We start from the raw sequence: 17,713 nt of genomic DNA on the forward strand, positions 1-17,713 counted from the left end.
GCCGCGGCGGCCGCCGCCATGGCGAGCGCGGGGGCCAAGGCGCCGGGGCCCCGCTCGCGGCGCGCCCCGGCCCCCAAGCCGTACGTGTGCGTGGAGTGCGGGAAGGGCTTCGGGCACGGGGCGGGGCTCCTGGCCCACCAGCGCGCCCAGCACGGGGACGGGCTCGGGGCGGCGGGGGGCGAGGAGCCCGCGCACATCTGCGTGGAGTGCGGCGAGGGCTTCGTGCAGGGCGCGGCGCTGCGGAGACACAAGAAGGTGCACGCCGTGGGCGCGCCGTCCGTCTGCAGCCGCTGCGGACAGAGCTACTACCGGGCGGGCGGGGACGACGACGACGACGACGACGACCGCGAGGCGGCGGGGGGGCGCTGCAGCGAGTGCCGCGGCGGGGAGGGCCGGTAGGGGCGGAGGCCCGGGGGGGGGGGGCAGGGCCCCTCGGGCTTGGCGGGGACGACGGTCGGAGCAGGACCCGGAGGAGGCGGAGACATGGACTGAGGCGGCGGGGGGCGGTGGCCGCCTCGTCTCGCTCCCCTGCGCCGCCCCGCGGTCGGCGCGGTGCAACGGGCGCCCCCGCCCTGCGCTCTGCCCCCGGCCTGGCCCGCCCTCCCGGTTCTCTTCTCGGGGAGTCCGGGACCGACCGTGCGGAGAACTGGAGACCGGGAGAGAGCGGCCCCTGGCCCCTCTTCCTCTTCCCCCGCCGCCTGGGGCGCTCGCGAGGGATGGAGAGCAGCCGGGCCCCTCCCGTGCAGGCGAGCCTGGGGAGGGAAGGGAGAGAGGGCCCTTTTCCCTTTAGAGTTTTCGTTTAATCGTGCCCGCCCCCTGACTCCCCCCTCCCGTTGTTTTTTTCTCTTCTTCCCCGCGGGTCCTGTTTTTCTTGGCCCTCGTCCCTCCTCCCCTTCCTGGGTTTGGGGTCGTGGAGGAGCGCTGGAGCAGGACTAGCCCCTGTTCCCAGGGTAGCCCTCAGAGAATGGGGCCCCGTCTATTCCCGGGCCTGGACGGGGCTGAAGGAGGGGTGCGGGGGCAATAAATCGCACTATCTGATTGTCTTTGCTCTGCCTGGTTCTTGAGTTGGTAGGGAGGGGGGAGGTCTCTGCCCAGCAGTCACGGGGGGGGGGGGGGCAGCAGCAGATGGCTGAGCAGCTGGTTCCCTCCCAGGCCTGAAGAGTGACCTGACCGGGTCACCTGCACTGGGCTGTGGGCCTTCCGGACAGAAGGTCGCTTGGCCGGCCTGGGAGGGTCTGGGGCTGGTTCAGAGTAGGGCCTGCTTACTGCTGCTTTTAAAACGAATCCCATGGTCCCTTCCGGTGGGTTAACACAAAGTGGGTCCTCACACGGGACAGAGGACAGGGGCAAAGGAAGCCCCCTGCTCCTGTCTGTGGTTCCTCCACCGGCCCCCGAAGCCCCTCCCTGCATCCAGCTTGTTGGATAACCTGGCCTGGAAATGACACACGTCTCCCCCCTGCTCACATCCCAGTTTGTGTGTGTGTGTGTGTGTGTGTGTGTGTGTCTGTGTTGGGAGCAGTCACGGGGTCACATTTCCCTGCAGAGGAGACTGGAGATGTCCTTGGTCAGGCCACTACTTCCCAGTGACAAAACTATATGGTGGAGGAGGGAGAGGGACTTTGGTGGGTAGGTGTCTCCCCTACAGGGCTCCAGGTGACGGGGCCAGCGGAGGGGCTGGGGGAAGAGGACAAGGATATTGACGGTAGTTTTGGGGTGCTTCCCGCCCTCGGCACCGCGCGATGTGCCTGACCGACACGGTCCCGTGGAGTCACGCAGCATCCTGTGAGGTGAGGCCCACTAGTAGGTCATTCCTCAGGACCGGGTCCCCCTGATGCCGATTCTGGTTTCCTGGTTGGTACCTGCAGCCAGAGTCTTGGGATTGTGGGAGGAGGGGACCCACCAAGGGGTATTTTCAGCCTGGCTGACCGGCCAAGGCCAGGCTGCTTGTTCCTTTGACCTCCGGGGAAGGAGGAGCTTACTAGCAAAGGAGTGAGATTTCCAGCCTGAGCCCGGAGTCCGGCACCTGGTGTCCCGCTGGCCTAGGGCAGCGCCTGCTTCCCACGCCCCCTGAGGTCCCCTGGGCCTCGTGTCCTCATCTGGAGGGCGAGGGGCTCAAAACCAAGGTCCTGGATGGCCGTGGGGGACGGGGGGCGAGAGGGCGACCCCTGGGAGGATCTCTGAGACCCTCTTGGTCATGACTGTAGGCCAGAAAAGCATGTTCTCAAGCGACATTGCCTTGTTTGGAGAATGGTGAAAGCAGTTCAATTTGTTTCGAGGTCTCCAGGTCTCGGTCGCTTTAAGGCGGGGAGGGGCAAAGTTGTTGTTCGTCTAGAGAGCGTGTGTGTGTGTCAGCAAAGCCTTGAGAAAACATTGCCTAATGCCCTTGGGTGCCCTGTGTGGAGTGGTGACACCTTCAGGGGTGGGGGCGGGAAGGTGAGGAGCTGTGGACGCCCGCGTGGTGCCACGTGCCTGTCCCACAGGTGGGAGGAAGCAGTAGGGTCCTGGGACCGGTTCAGGGTGGATGTTGTGCCCTCAGCCCTGCCTCTTCCGCTCCCGACCCTGGGGGGTGGGGGTGGGTGGGAGCTGACACCCAGCGCAGGAGAGATCCCGCACCAGTCTCCACTCTGCGACCCTGGGCAAGTGAACCCTGACCCTCGAGTTCCTTCTCTGCAAAGAAGAGCCTGCCTGTCCCGTATGACTGTGTGTGCCTGGCGCCCACTCACGGACAGTTCATTCCTTTCCCGGGAGGGAGTGTCCTGCCGTGTCGGGGAGCCGAGGTTCACATCGGGCTCCACCTGCAGAACTCCCTGCGTTTCTCGGAGCCTCAGCTTGCTTCACGTACCGCAGGGCCTAGACAGACGTCTCTTCGTCGTTACTAATTAACATCCTCATCGTTGTTGCCACGATGCTTTCCGGAGAGCCGAGTCTCAGACTCACGGGAGTGAGACTGCAGATACGTTTCCCCACGATGTCCCAATCGTACACAACAAGAATTTATACCGTTGGTGCAGTTACTGTGATGCATCTGCCACCGTTCTCAGCCCTGCCCCTCCAGCCTGCTCTGCGACGCAAGGTGCATCCCGACAGCGTGCTCCTTCACGTCATACGCGTCCTGTCAGACACGGACCCTGGCGTAGACGTGCCCATACGGAGGGCTAATGCCCAGAGGGGGTCGTTCACGTCGCACGCGTCCTATCAGATACGGACCCTGGCGTGGATGTGCCCAGACGGAGGGCTAATGCCCAGAGGGGGTCGGGCCCTGTCAGCTTCAGCACTGTTGGCATTTTCAGCTGGGTTATTCCTCGTGGTGGGTAACCGTCCTGGGCCTTGTGGGGTGTTGAACGGCATCCCTGGCCTCCACCCAGTAGAAGTCAGGAGGGCCCTGCAGACAGTCCACCACGTCTCCAGAGATTGCCAACATGTCCCCTGTGGGTGAGGAAAAATCACCCCGAGCTGAGAACCACCGAATGGCTCTTTGGCCCTCAGCAACTTTGTCCTCTCCTGGAGCGAACGTTCCCCACCTTCCCTCCTACGGCACAGTCTGCTTCCACGCAGTTAATTTCTCGGCCTCAAGTCACGGTGGTGCCTGCAAGTTCCTGTTCTGGTCTCCTAAAATGGTCACCTGCGAGCTTCAAGCTTAGATTCTTGTGGGGACCAGGCAGGGGACAGGAATGGGCGAGGGCTTTGGGAGGTCAGGGAGGCCACCCCTGGTCTGAAGCGGGCTCCTGCTCAGCTCAGTGACACGCGCCCCTGCATTGTCAGGGCTGGTTTTCCAGGAGAGCAGAATTAGGATGTTTTCAAATGGCAAATCCCCATGAAAAATTGTTAGCAACTAATTGAAATAAATTTTTTTTAGGTTTATTTATTTTTGAGAGACAGATGCCAAGTGGGGAAGGGACACAGAGAGAGGGAGACAGAATCCCAAGCAGGCTCGGCGCTGACAGCACAGAGCCTAACTCGGGGTTCAAACTCACGAACGGAGAGATTGTGACCTGAGCAGAAACCAAGAGCCAGAAGCTTAACTGACTGAGCCACCCAGGCGTCCCTACTTTTTAAAAATGTTTATTCTTTTTTGGGGCGCCTGGGTGGCGCAGTCGGTTAAGCGCCCGACTTCAGCCAGGTCACGATCTCGCGGTCCGTGAGTTCGAGCCCCGCGTCAGGCTCTGGGCTGATGGCTCGGAGCCTGGAGCCTGTTTCCGATTCTGTGTCTCCCTCTCTCTCTGCCCCTTCCCCGTTCGTGCTCTGTCTCTCTCTGTCCCAAAAATAAATAAACGTTGAAAAAAAAATTAAAAAAAAATGTTTATTCATTTTTGAGAGCATGAGTCGGGGGTGGGGGGAGAGGCAGAGAGAGAGGGAGACACAGAATCCGAAGCAGGCTCCAGGCTCTGAGCTGTCAGCATGGAGCCTGATGCAGGGCTTGAACTCACAAACTGTGAGATCATGACCTGAGCCGAAGTTGGATGCCTAACCGACTGAGCCACCCAGGCGCCCCCAGAATTCTATTTTATTTTTAAGAAATGTTTATATATTTTGAGAGAGAGCGAGTGGGGGGGGGGAGAGAGAGAGAGAGAGAGAGAGAGAATCCCAAGCAGGCTCCTTGCTGTCAGCACAGAGCCTGATGTAGGACTCCATCTCATGACCATGAGATCATGACCTGAGACGAAATCAGGAGTGAGACGCTTAACCCACGGATCCACCCGGGTGCCCAGACCCAGAATTTTAAATTGGAACATATCGCATAAAAACATATGGATTTCTGGCTTCTCTTAGAAGTTCTGGCAACATGGGTCATCTTGTTGCCTGGAGACCGTTGGCTGGGGTGCAGGTATATGTGTTAGTGTGTGTAAGATACTCACCTGTACACCCCAAGCCCAGGCGGAGGGACTTCTACTGTGCTTGGTCACAGGACCCTGAAGCAGGCCTTTACAATGTGCAGACCCAATATGTTTCGGGTTTCCTTTTTATTTATTTTTTTAATTTTTTTTTCAACGTTTATTTATTTTGGGGACAGAGAGAGACAGAGCACGAACGGGGGAGGGGCAGAGAGAGAGGGAGACACAGAATCGGAAACAGGCTCCAGGCTCTGAGCCATCAGCCCAGAGCCCGACGCGGGGCTCGAACTCACGGAGCGTGAGATCGTGACCTGGCTGAAGTCGGACGCTCAACCGACTGCGCCACCCAGGCGCCCCTCGGGTTTCCTTTTGAGATGGTAGAGTTGGTTCTGGAGGCCAAAGATTTTGACTCTGGGGTAAACCACCCTGCACGGCAACTGGGGAAGTTGTGGTGGCCTACGAGACCCAGGATCTGCCAGTGCCTCAGGTCAAAAACTAATATCCCCAATCGTCCCCAAGAACTGGTTGCAATGCGGGTTCCCGGGAAGGCTCTGTCCTTTGCATTCAGATTCTGGAAGTCGAGGCTGGGGTCTGAGAATCTGCCTATTAATGAGCTTTTTGGGGGGCGCCTGGGTGGCTCCTTGGTTAAGCATCCGACTTCGGCTCAGGTCATGATCTCATAGTCTGTGAGTTTGAGCCCTGTGTCAGGCTCTGTGCTGACAGCTCAGAGCCCGGAGCCTGCTTCAGATTCTGTGTCTCCCTCTCTCTGACCCTCCCCCATTCACGCTCTGTCTCTCTCTGTCTCAAAAAATAAACATTAAAAAAAAATTAATTAATGAGCTTTTTGGGTGGTTTTGGTGGCTGCCGTAGTGGGGAAGCTGTCTGCTCCAGAATGAACTCAGACATTCTCCACTGGGAAGGGACACTTGCTCTGTGTTTGGGCCTGCTGTCCTCAAGGTTTGACGGACATACAGATGTGGAGGGGCATTGCTGGTCAGGCAGATACCTGGGTCCTGTCCCCAGCGGTTCTCATGCAGTGTGTCTGCAACAGGGCTCGATGGCCCTCGTGTCTAACCAGCCCCTGAATTCCGGCCAAACTGATGGCCGGTGCGGGAGACACATCAGCTTCCACAGGACCAGGCACCAGACCTGTGCTTTCATGCCACATTGTGCCATTTATCCATTTGTCCACACACACGCACATTCACTCAGCCCCTCACTTCCCCAGCAAGTCCTTATGGAATATGCCAGGAGTTGGTTTGGGCGCTCAGGTAAGAGAAAGAGATGTATGTCCTCTTACGGATCTCACCGTGTAGTCCTCATGGTGAGCCCACACCGCGGCCCTTCACCCACTGCGAGGATGGAGAAATCGGGGACATGGGAATTTGGACGAGTTTTCAATCCCATGAGCGCACAGTGGTGATAGTGCCAAGAGTCTTGTTTGCTGCCATGTATTCAGTGCCCGCCCTGGTGCAAGGCTGACTTCCTGTTCCTCACTTAACCCAGTCCTCACAAAGGCCCGGGGGGTGGGCATTACTCCTCCCTTGTTGGTGATGGAACTGCTACCAGATCACGGTCTATAAAGCGGTAGCACTGACATCTGAACTCAAAGCCCCAAACCTCATACTCCTTCCACTGTGTCCACATCTACCCCCTTGTTCATGTTTATTGAGCACTTACTACATGTCTGGGACCCTGCCAAGCACGGGGGACGCATTGATGAACGTGACAGGCACAGTCTGCCCCCCTGGAGCTACCCGCTGGTGTCTGCGTGCATGTGTGTGGCATCAGGGAGTGACCCGTGGGTGAGGATTGATGTGGAGAAGGTCCTGGGGTAGGGGAGGTGGGGGAGGCATTTGTCTGAAGAGGTGGGGTCTCAAGGGGTGGAAGCCAGACAGTCATGGGGTGACTGTCCAACTCCCTTCCCACGTCTCCCCACATCATGACCGTTAAGTGAACATGTATTAAGTTGAGCACAGATGGTGAGCTGTGGTGCAACAGCAGACCACAAGAGAAACTGAAACAGAGAAGTTTATTACTTACAGGTCCTGGAGGAAGTATAACACACGTCTCAAGGGGCTGCGTGGGGAGGTCAAGGCAGAGTGCAGACAGAGGAAAGATGTGGGGTACGTGCTTTTACTGGGGAGTGTTGGGTGGAGTGCCCTGGGCTTCCCAGGCTAGGGCTGGATTGGCCAATTCAAACCAAGAGGGTGGGGTTTTGGTGAGCCCCATAGCAGCCTCAACCAAGGAGAGTATAAGGCATATAGGCTCTGGAGTCAGGGGATACTCACTCATAAGAGTGCTTGTGTGAGTCACCAGGAACCTGCTTTTGCTTGTGACTTGAGGGCACATGCTCAAAGGAGGGGTGGGTGTCAGGTTCAGGCTCCCACAGGCCACTTGGCCACACAGAAAGGATGCCAAGGCAACAATTCCCTGGAGTCACTTAGCTAAGCTCTGGACACCACCTTTCCCGAAGTGTGCCCTGGGGAATGTAGGGTCCAGGGAATGTTGATTAGATATTTGGAGAAAACAGGATCCTGTGTTCAAATAACTTGGGAAAAGGTTGTATTTGAATTTTTTTTTTTTTTTTTAACACACAGAACAGTGCTGGGCACATGGTGTGGAGTTGAGATTTTGATCACTGAATAAATCATTAAACAAGTTTTTGTTTCTTTGTTTCCCTTCAGGAGCCTTTTAATTGCAGAGGTGGGGGTGGAGGGTAAGTTAAAACAAGCAGTATTTCCTGAACTTGTTTGATCATGAAACCTTCTGCTAATAGAGCATCTTGGGGACTGGTGTGCTCCAAGCCATCCTTAGAGGAGTGAATGTCGTGTGTGTGTATCTGCGTGCATGTACACACACATGTATGTGTGTCCCTGTGTATCTTTGTAGTCCCGCATGTCTATGTCCTTGTGTGTATGTATGTATGTATCATTGTAGGTGCCTGTGTCTGTGTATGTATCTGTGTCTCTGTGTATCATACACCCACTCATCTTTTCTCTTCCACTGACCTCCCAAAGAAGTTATGGGTGGGGAAGGGATTGTTTCTGGCCCCATCGATGTTGCCTCCTCTCCTGCACTGAGAGACAAAAAAAGTCTATTCCACAAACCCCCGACCTCGTCACTTGGCTAGATCCTTCAGCACCACGGACAGAGCCTCGCCGCTGGGTCTAGAGTGTTGGAAACCCGCTTAATCCACAGACATCATCTGAGGCTTCCTAACCATCTCATGAAGTGGTATTGTCCCCATTTTACAGATAAGAAAAGAGGCTCAGGGGAGGCTTTCCCCAGGCTATCCTAGCTAGTAAGTAGCAGAGCTTAAAAGTCCAAATCTAATACCCGTCCTCACAGTGGTCTCTACTCCATGCAGTGCTTGTGAAATGGATGTGGCCCCCAGCTAGCAGAGTAAAAACACTATCTTGATATGGCTGCTGGGGGCTATGCCAAGGGAATTTGTGTCAGGAATTGATAACGTGATCACAAATAAGATCTTAAAAAAAAAAAAAAGATACTTGGAGGAAAAACACCAACTCTTTTTTATCTCAATTCCCAGGTTCCTTATCCCTCTTTCTACATTATCCTTTGAGAGACTCCGTGAATAAAGTCTTAAACAAATACTTAAAAAATAATTTATCAATGGGAGCACATCATGCATATCATTCTGCCACTTGTTATGTATGTGTGTATGGACGTATGTATATATGATGTTTCTATGTATCTGTGTATCTACGCATCTATGTATATCTGTGTATGTATCTATGTTTCTATCATCTATGTGTGTATTCTTGCACCTGTATGTCCATGTGTCTATGTATGTGTCTGTTGTCTACCTACCTGCCTACCTACTTGTGTATCCAAGATTGTTCCAGAGAGGCCCATATACATTATCTTATTCCTTTTAATATTTTCAAAACATTTTATCATGGATGTAGCATTTTATTACCCAGTCTCAGTCAGATACACACTGAGATGCTTTCTCATCTTCTGCTATGAAAAAATACTCCACCAAAATTCACTCTTCCTCTCCTGGCATGAGGGGGAATGTGCATTTGAATTCTGACAGACACAGCCTCTCCCCAGAGGTTAGACCGATTGTGTCCCCAACAGTGCATGAAGTGACTCCTTTTGCCTGCTCTCCCCAGGGAGGGGACACACAAGTGATGGTTTCGAGATGGCTGTTATCTAAGAGACTCTCGGGAGATACAATTTAATGTGAATCTACTGTGTGTCTGGGGCTCCATAGGTCTCATCTTGCCTAATATTCATACTAACACCAGGAATCAGGAACTATTTCCTCCACTTGGCAGAGGGAGAAGCAGCCTCAGAGAGGTGAGGCAACACACCCAAAAATGTACAAGGAGACACAGTAACACCGGGTTCCAGTCATTAGGTTCTGCCACACACTGCAGAGACATGGCTACATTTTGTTAAGTGAGGCCACTCACTCAAGATCTGGTGATGTTCTGATACACTATCATTCCCAATGGGATGGAAATACTGCCCAGAATGCCATCCAGTTTGGCAGCTTCCTTCATCCTCCCCCTTGCCCCTCATCCTGGACCTCAGAGGCTCCTGCCTGTCCTTAGCTGCATTCACTGCTGTGGATAAATCCAGAAAAATTCAGCAGTAGCCTTCTATGATGCAGAAATGCTCCATGCAACCAGGCCAGGTGGATGTTCCCATTGTGCAGCCTCCTAGGGTCGTCTAGGAAAATGCTGGTCTCTGCTGCCACCGTGTGGATTCTTGAGAGTAGCACAGTGTTTGTGAAATCACGAAAAGATGGCTCCAGGGTGAAGAGCAGTAGGGGATATTATATGTCATATCATTTAAATGCGTGGGTCTGGGTTCGTGAGTTCGAGCCCCGCGTCGGGCTCTGTGCTGACAGCTCAGAGCCTGGATCCTGCTTCAGATTCTGTGTCTCCCTCTCTCTCTGCTCCTCCCCTGCTCACACACACACTCTCTCTCCTAAAAATAAATACACATTAAAAACATTTAAAAAATTAGCTTTCTAGGGGTTCCTGGGTGACTCAGTCGGTTGAGCCGACTTCGGCTCGGGTCATCATCTCGCGGTCTGTGAGTTCAAGCCCCGTGTTGGGTTCTGTGCTGACAGCTCAGAGCCTGGAGCCTGCTCTGGATTCTGTGTCTCCCTCTCTCTCTGCCCCTCCCCTGCTCATGCTCTATCTCTCTATGTCAAAAATAAAAATAAAACATTAAAAAATTGAAAAAAATTAGCTTTCTGGATTTTTGTCTCTCTTCTCCCCCTTCAATTTTTGATCATGGTCCCCAGTGATCTGTGGCAAAAAGATGAAGAAAAACCATTTGACTGACACAGGTATTTCCAGACTATAGAAGGACCTGAGTTGGTTTTCACTAAGAATTTAAAAACTCTATGGGGCGCCTGGGTGGCACAGTCGGTTAAGCGTCCAACTTCAGCTTGGGTCACGATCTCACGGTCCGTGAGTTCGAGCCCCGCGTCGGGCTCTGGGCTGATGGCTCAGAGCCTGGAGCCTGCTTCCGATTCTGTGTCTCCCTCTCTCTCTGCCCCTCCCCCGTTCATGCTCTGTCTCTCTCTGTCCCCAAAATAAATAAACGTTGAAAAAAAATTTAAAAACTCTGCAACCAGACTTTCTTTAAAAAAAAAAAAAAGGCATTTTAGGGCAGTTCTGTGTTCACAGAATGCTAAGTGGTAGGTACAGAGGTTTCCCACATACCGCCTGACCCACCTGTGCACAGCCTCCCTCCCTATCCACATCCTCCCCCAGAGTAGTGCATTTGTTAATTGATGAACCTGTACCAACACATCATTATCATACAAAGCCTACAAGTTACATTAGGGTTCATTCTCTGTGTTGTATATTCTATGGATTGGGACACGTGTATATTGTATCATACAATGTCACTGTCCTGACCTGTTCATCCCTCCCGCCTCCCCCCACCCTCTGGCAAGCCCTGATCTTTTTATTGTCTTCGTGGTTTTATCTTTTCTGGAATGTCACATGGTTGGAATCCTACAGGACATACTCTTTTCAGATTGGCTTCTTTCATTTAGTAATGTGCATTTAAGGCTCCTCTGTGTCATGGCTTGATAGCTCATTTCTTTTCAGTGCTGAATGATGTTTCATTATCTGGCCGGACCACAGGGTATTTATCCATTTACCTCCTGAAGGGCATCTTGACTGCTTCCGGGTTTGGGGCAGCTACCGTCTTGGGTGCCCAGTACACAAATGTCCTTCTCCTACGGAAGAAGCCAGAAGCGGTGGTACCCTCAGCACTGCATACTGATATGGGATTGCCTGCGAATCGATCCAGTCCACTGGGGTAGAGGGAAAGCCGCTGAGGATGCTTCTGAGGGAGGTGTCCCGGCTTAATATAGAGCGGTGGTCTTCAGGCGAGGGCGACTGTGTCCCCGGGTGACATCTGGCCGTGCCTGGAGTCAGTTTCAGTGGTCACGACTGGAGGCAGGCGGGTGCTCCCTCTTAGCGGGAGGAAGCCAGGGATACTGCTCAATATCCCGTCTTGCACAGCCCCTCCCCCACAACAAGGCTGACTTGAAAACCTCACTACTGGGAGGCGTGAGCACATCTTTCTGCAGGTTTAGCTTTAGAAATTAAAGTGCTCCACTGCCATCTAGTGCACATCCGGGGGCGTTCAAGGGAATTGTGGAGCCATGGAAAGGCAGGCTAGGGATCCTGACCTGAAGCCCCTATCTGTGCTACACCCAGAAACGAGTCCACGGGCGGCCAGTTCCAGGTTTAGTTAACTCAGCAGCACAGGGAGGTTGTGGGGAATAACTGTGGGGTACAAACGGGCATGAGGGACTTTTTGGGAAGATGAACTGTTCCGTACGTCTTGGTGAAGGCAATCCAGCTGTTTGTCAAAACTCAGAACAGCACACTAAATGGAGAAAAGCATATCCCAAAGCCAGCTTTAAAAAATACAAACAGAAGAAGAACACACATGGCCTTCTCAGGCTCCAAAGTCAAAAACGGCCGGCCCACTCTTGCCAACATGCCACTACTGTCTGATTCTTTGTAGGATGTTTGATTGGACATTTGCAGCTTGTACTGGTCTCCTCGCTACCATGTTAGAGAGAGTAGAGACCTTGCTGGCCTTGCGTGCTGCTGAAAGGTCAGCCCTGGCCCAGCGGCCAGCACATAGGGGCTGGGCATTTCCCCTTCTTCTGGAACTTGGAATTAAATGAGAACTCACGAATCAGATATAGATCACGATGTCGCTCCTAGTGCTCAAAACGCCACTGGTCGGATGGCCTGTACTTGCAGATTCCTAACACTTTGCCTTAGAGTCCTCCAGCCCCTGGAGGCTTGCTAAGGACAGGCTGCTTGGAAGGAGTGCCCAGAGGGGCTGAGCCACACAGGTCCGGTGTCTTCCTTCTGGCCTTACCAACTAAATAACTTCTTCTCTACCCTTGGAGATGGCTGGGGGAAGCAAGACAGAAGCTGACCTTTCCAACACACAGAAGTGAGTTGAGAGTGGCTTCCCTCTAGAGCATGGAGCAGAGCATTGGACAGACTATAAGGTGGCCCCATGCTCCCTTCATCCCGATGTTCATGTCCTTGTGGGGTCTCCTTCCCTTGAGTGTGAGCAGGACTTGTGACTTATAGCCAAATAGAATAGGGCAAAGTTGGTGGGACCTCGCTTCTGTGGCGACATGAAATTATAAGTCTGTTTTGCAGAGGGACTCTCTCTCTTGCTAGCTTTGAAGAAGCAACCTGCCATACAGAGGGGGCGATATGGCAAGTAGCTGGGAATGCCCTCTGACAACCAGCAAGAAAAAAACTGACGTCCTCCGTCCAACAGCCTGCAAACATATGAACACTTCTGGGAACCACTTGAATTTGGGAGAGGTTCCTTCCCCAGTTGAGTCCCAGATTAGACCACAGACCCACTGGACACATTCATTGTGGCTTTGTGAGACCCTGAGGAAGGGGATCCAGCTAAGCCGCTCCCGGACTCTTAACCCATAGAAACTGTGTAGATAATGTGTTTTAAGCTGTTAAGTTCGTGAACAATATTGTGAACTGCCATAGATAACACAGGTAGGTACTTAATATTTGTGGAATGAATGTTCTAGCTGCTGGTGAGCTTTTCCAAAATTCTTCTTCTCAAACTGACCCTAAGAGGCAGGTACTATTTTCCTTATTTTACAGATAAGGGAACAAAGGCTGATGGAGGGTGACATTTGTCCAGTGTCATTTAGCAGAGTCAGGATTTCAACACGGATCTGAATAAACAAGTTGTTGCCTTCACTCTTTGATCTTCCTTTTTGGTGGGAATTTTCCAAAGTGGGACATATCTACTGTCAGGGGAGACAGGGACAAGCAGTGCTCAAGAAACTCCATTAAACACAGAAGGTGGGCATTAGGTATTTTTAGCTATAAATAACATGATAGTCTTTAAAAAATTTTTTAACGTTTTTATTTATTTTTGAGACAGAGAGAGACAGAGCATGAACGGGGGAGGGTCAGAGAGAGAGGGAGACACAGAATCTGAAACAGGCTCTAGGTTCTGAGCTGTCAGCACAGAGCCCGACGCGGGGCTCGAACTCACGGACCGCGAGATCGTGACCTGAGCTGAAGTCGGACGCTTAACCGACTGAGCCACCCAGGCGCCCCAACATGATAGTCTTTAAAAAGAATGAAAGAGTAATGCTTTATTAGCTTTAACACACGCATTAGTGGTACTGCCTCACTGGGTCTGTAGGTCAGATAGTCATGTGTCCCATGTGATGTTCTGAAGACTCCAGTTTAGAAGGTGTCACCGTGACACCCCTCCCCCATTCGTATCCCACAAACCCTGTCCCACTGGCCCAATATACAGCATGATGTACTGTGAACACTCCCAGAATGTGTTTAAAAAGTATTCCTGGGGCGGCTAGGTGGCTCAGTTGGTTGAGCGTCCAACTCTTGATTTTGGCTCAGGTCATGATCCCAGGGTCATGAGATCGAGCCGCTTGGAATTCTCTCTCTGCTCCTTGCTCTCTGCCCCTCTCCCCTCGTGTGCACTCTTCCTCTCTCAAAATGAATAAATAAACATTAAAAAAAGTATTCCTGCAAAGACACCACAGATTGAAGAGAATGCTAACTGCATAAACCCAAGGAAACCACAGGGCTGACGTTTCTCCTATGCCGGGCAAAAACTTTTCATCAGCCATATTACAGGGGTGAGAGGAGGCAGGCCAATCACCATCTGATTTAAGCTGACAAGGAACAAGCCTAAAACATTTCCAGGTTTGAAAAATCATCCTTGGATTTGAAGACCAAATGAGTTGTAGATTGTGCTTAGGATAGAGCCTGGCACACAATAAGGACTATGTGTGTTAGGTATCATCACCATAGACTAGATAAATATGAGGAATAATAAAAAGAAGTACATATTGGTGAGAACCCCAAGAATTTCCTACTTTCCTAGGAAGAGACTGATTGTTCTGTAGCCATGGTAACAAGTAGCTACCCAACCAGGTGTAAACCCATTAAATGGATCCAAGACAACTTGCCTCGGTGAACATGCTTTGACAAGCCAACCAAGGACTCCCCTTAGCTTCTGAAATCCAGCCAATCAGGAAGGATTCACTCTGGTAAACACACCTGTGAATGCTACATGTCAACTCACCCCAAAGATCCACCAATCCCTGAACCCCATGCTCCCCCACATCCCTGCCTACATGAGACCAGCAGTCTGCTCTTCTCAGAGAGATGGTGGTAGACCAGTTCTTCACTACACTAAGCAATGCGCTCGGCTTTGTGTTTAAGTTTAGATATTGATAGTCACACCTTCTTTGACTTTTGGATTGTGCTTCAATATTTTATTTTAACTCCAGCAGAATTGTGTCACTAACATTTGGGGGCCACTTTGGGGACCTGTTTCCCCACTCTTCTCCTGGATCATATCTCCACTGCACAAGGACACATGGTACTTATTCCCCAAATGCTCTCAATGTTTGATATGCTCTGAGTAGGACAGACATTTCATAGATACAGAAATCCTAGGACTTGAAGGTCACAGGCTATGTCAGAGGCAAATCCAACAGCCGGGATATATTGGACACACAAGAATAACTACCAATGAGGGCTTTGTGAGAATCAGAAATCATATTCCATCTCCAAGAGGGACGTCCTGGGCACAGCTTTCAATGTTCCTCCATCAGAATGCGTGTGGGTGGGGAGGGTTTTCGCATCTTCAGTTTTTCCACCAATACCGGTCATCTTCATCAAAAGAATACCAACCATCCCCAATTACAATGTGTGGCTTGAGTAGCTGGACCTCCTTCAGTAGCTTCCTTATTTGAGGAGGATATTGCCATTTCCACAGCCTGGTGAGGCAGAAGGGGGACATGTTACTCTGGGAATTTGCTTTTTTTTTTTTTAAGCTTATTTTCAGAGAGACAGAGACATTATGAATGGGGGAAAGGGCTGAGAGAGATGGGGAGAATCCCGAGAACCCACAGCTGTCAGCGCAGACCCTGACATGGGGCTCAAACTCATGAACCCTCAGATCATGACCTGAAGTGAAACCAAGAGTCAGTCACTTAACTGCCTGAGCCATTCAGGCACTCAAGGGAATTTGTTTCTGACCCTTCTTTCTTTAAAGTTCCCCACTTTAGGAAACCCCACTAAGGATTTGAAACCTCTTTTTGTACTCTTGAGGAGAAACAGAAGGTTCCCTATAGAACAAGAGTAAATCCCTACGTGGAAAGGCACTCTTCAGTGTGTTAGATGCTACACTGAGCTTTTAGAGGCATCTGCCCTTTGCCATGATCCTAAGAGTCAGGCATGATTATTCATCCACCCACAAACTCCTTGAGAACCTATTATGAGCCACGTCCTATTATAGGGCTTGGGGACATAGTAATGAACAAAGCAAAGTCCCCACCCTTGTGAAGCTTGTATCTTCTAGGACAGGAGAGAGAAATAGGTGTTCAAATAGATACAGAGCAGCTTCCCCATTTTGCAGATAGGGAAACAGGTTCCTGAAATGTCCATTAGGCAAATATAGGTCTGGCTCTTTTATACTAAGTCCCAAGGTCACAAGCTGAGCTTGTCCAAGCCTACACTACTACTACTTATTTTTTTTCCTTAAGTTTATTTATTTGTTTAATTTTGATTGGAGCATTGAGTCCATTGACGTTTAGAGTGAGTACTGAAAGATATGAATTTATTGCCATTATGTTGCCTGTAGAGTTGGAGTTTCTGGTGGTGTTTTCTGATCCTTTCTAGTCTTTGTTGCTTTTGGTCTTTCACTCTTTCCATCTTTCTCGCTCTCTCTCTCTCTCTCTTTCATCTTTTTTCCCTTCAGAGAGTCCCCCTTAAAATTTCTTGCAAGGCTGGTTTAGTGCTCATGAACTCCTTTAATTTTTGTTTGTCTGGGAAACTTTTAATCTCTCCTTCTATTTTGAATGACAGCCTTTCTGGATAAAGAATTCTTGGCTGCATATTTTTCTGATTCAGCACGTTGAATATATCCTGCCACTCCTTTCTGACCTGCCAAGTTTCTGTGGATAGGTCTGCTGCAAGCCTGATCTGTCTTCCTTGTAGGTCAAGGACTTTTTTTCCCTTGCTGCTTTCACGATTCTTTCCTTGACTGAATATTTTGTGAATTTGACTATGATATGCCTTGTGGATGGTTGGTTTTTGTTCAGTCTAATGGGAGTCCTCTGTGCTTCCTGGATTTTGATGTCTGTGTCTTTCCCCAGGTTAGGAAAGTTTTCTGCTATGATTTGCTCAGATAACCCTTCTACCCCTATTTCTCTCTCTTCCTCTTCTGGGACCCCTATGATTCTGATGTTGTTCCTTTTTAATGAGTAACTGATTTCTCTAATTCTTAAATTGTGCTCTTTTGCCTTAATCTCCATCTTTCTTTCTGCTTCCTTATTCTCCCTAAGTTTGTCCTCTGTTGCTGATTTTCTGTTCTGCCTCATCCATCCTTGCCGCCGTAGCACCCATTCAAGATTGCAGCTCAGTTATAGCATGTATTTCATTCTGACTAGATTTTATCTCCGCAGAAAGGGATTTTAATGTGTTTTCAACACAACTAGTATTCTTATTATTGTGCTTCTAAATTCTGGTTCAGACATCTTGCTTGTATCTGTGTTAAACTCCTGGCTGTCATTTCTTCCTGTTCTTTCTTTTGGTGAATTCCTTCATTTCATCATTTTGAAGAAAGAAAAGGAATTAATAAGGTAAAAAAAGTAAAAACAACACACAAAAAAAATCAAAAAAAGGAGGCTTAGATCCTAGGTGTGTTCTGGTCTGGTTGTTGGAAGGAGCTTGATAGGTTAGAGAACAAAGGGAAAGATAAGAAAATTAAAAAAAAGACAATATTTGAAAATTTGAAAAAATTTATACAATGGGGGGTGCCTGGGTGGCTCAGTTAAGTGTCCAACTTCAGTTCAGATCATGATCGCACAGTTCGTATGTTCGAGCCCCGCATCAGACTCTGTGCTGACAGCTCGGAGTCTGGAGCCTGCTTCTGATTCTGTGACTCCCTCTCTCTCTCTGCCCCTCCCCTGCTCATGCTCATGCTCTGTCTCTCAAAAATAAATGTGAAAAAAAAATTAAAAAAAATTTATACAATGAAAGAGGATAAAATAAAATGATGGAAGTAAAAAAATAGAATTTGAAAAATTTTACAAAAAAGTAAAAATATAGTAGAAAAAAGTTAAAGAAAAACTATTTTTAATAGAAATGGAAAATAAAAATAAATTTTTTCTCTTTCTGTATTGAAGAATAAGAAAAAAAATTGAATAGATGGACCAGCAAACAGACTGAAATACGATTGAAATTACATTGGTTTCCCCTAGACGTTGAACTCTGAAGCACTTTGTAGTCCATAAACTAAGCAGGTGGAGAGACTAGTGTTCCTGA

At 50.2% G+C, this 17,713-nt stretch overlaps 1 protein-coding gene across 1 annotated transcript in view; it reads right to left on the minus strand.

Annotated features, from left to right (window-relative positions):
• Window positions 1-14,640: 14,640 nt before the first annotated feature.
• NLRP5 (NLR family pyrin domain containing 5) overlaps window positions 14,641-17,713 on the minus strand; it is a 41,419-nt gene continuing 38,346 nt past the window's right edge. The window contains exon 16 of the mRNA XM_040465193.1: window positions 14,641-15,162. Coding sequence (XP_040321127.1) covers window positions 15,030-15,162 — 133 coding nt within the window. The 3' untranslated portion in view covers window positions 14,641-15,029. The remainder of the gene's footprint in view (window positions 15,163-17,713) is intronic.

The sequence above is a fragment of the Herpailurus yagouaroundi genome, unplaced genomic scaffold, assembly GCF_014898765.1.
Source record: "Herpailurus yagouaroundi ecotype Mexico unplaced genomic scaffold, PumYag 557, whole genome shotgun sequence".
Classification (NCBI taxonomy): Eukaryota; Metazoa; Chordata; class Mammalia; order Carnivora; family Felidae; genus Herpailurus; species Herpailurus yagouaroundi.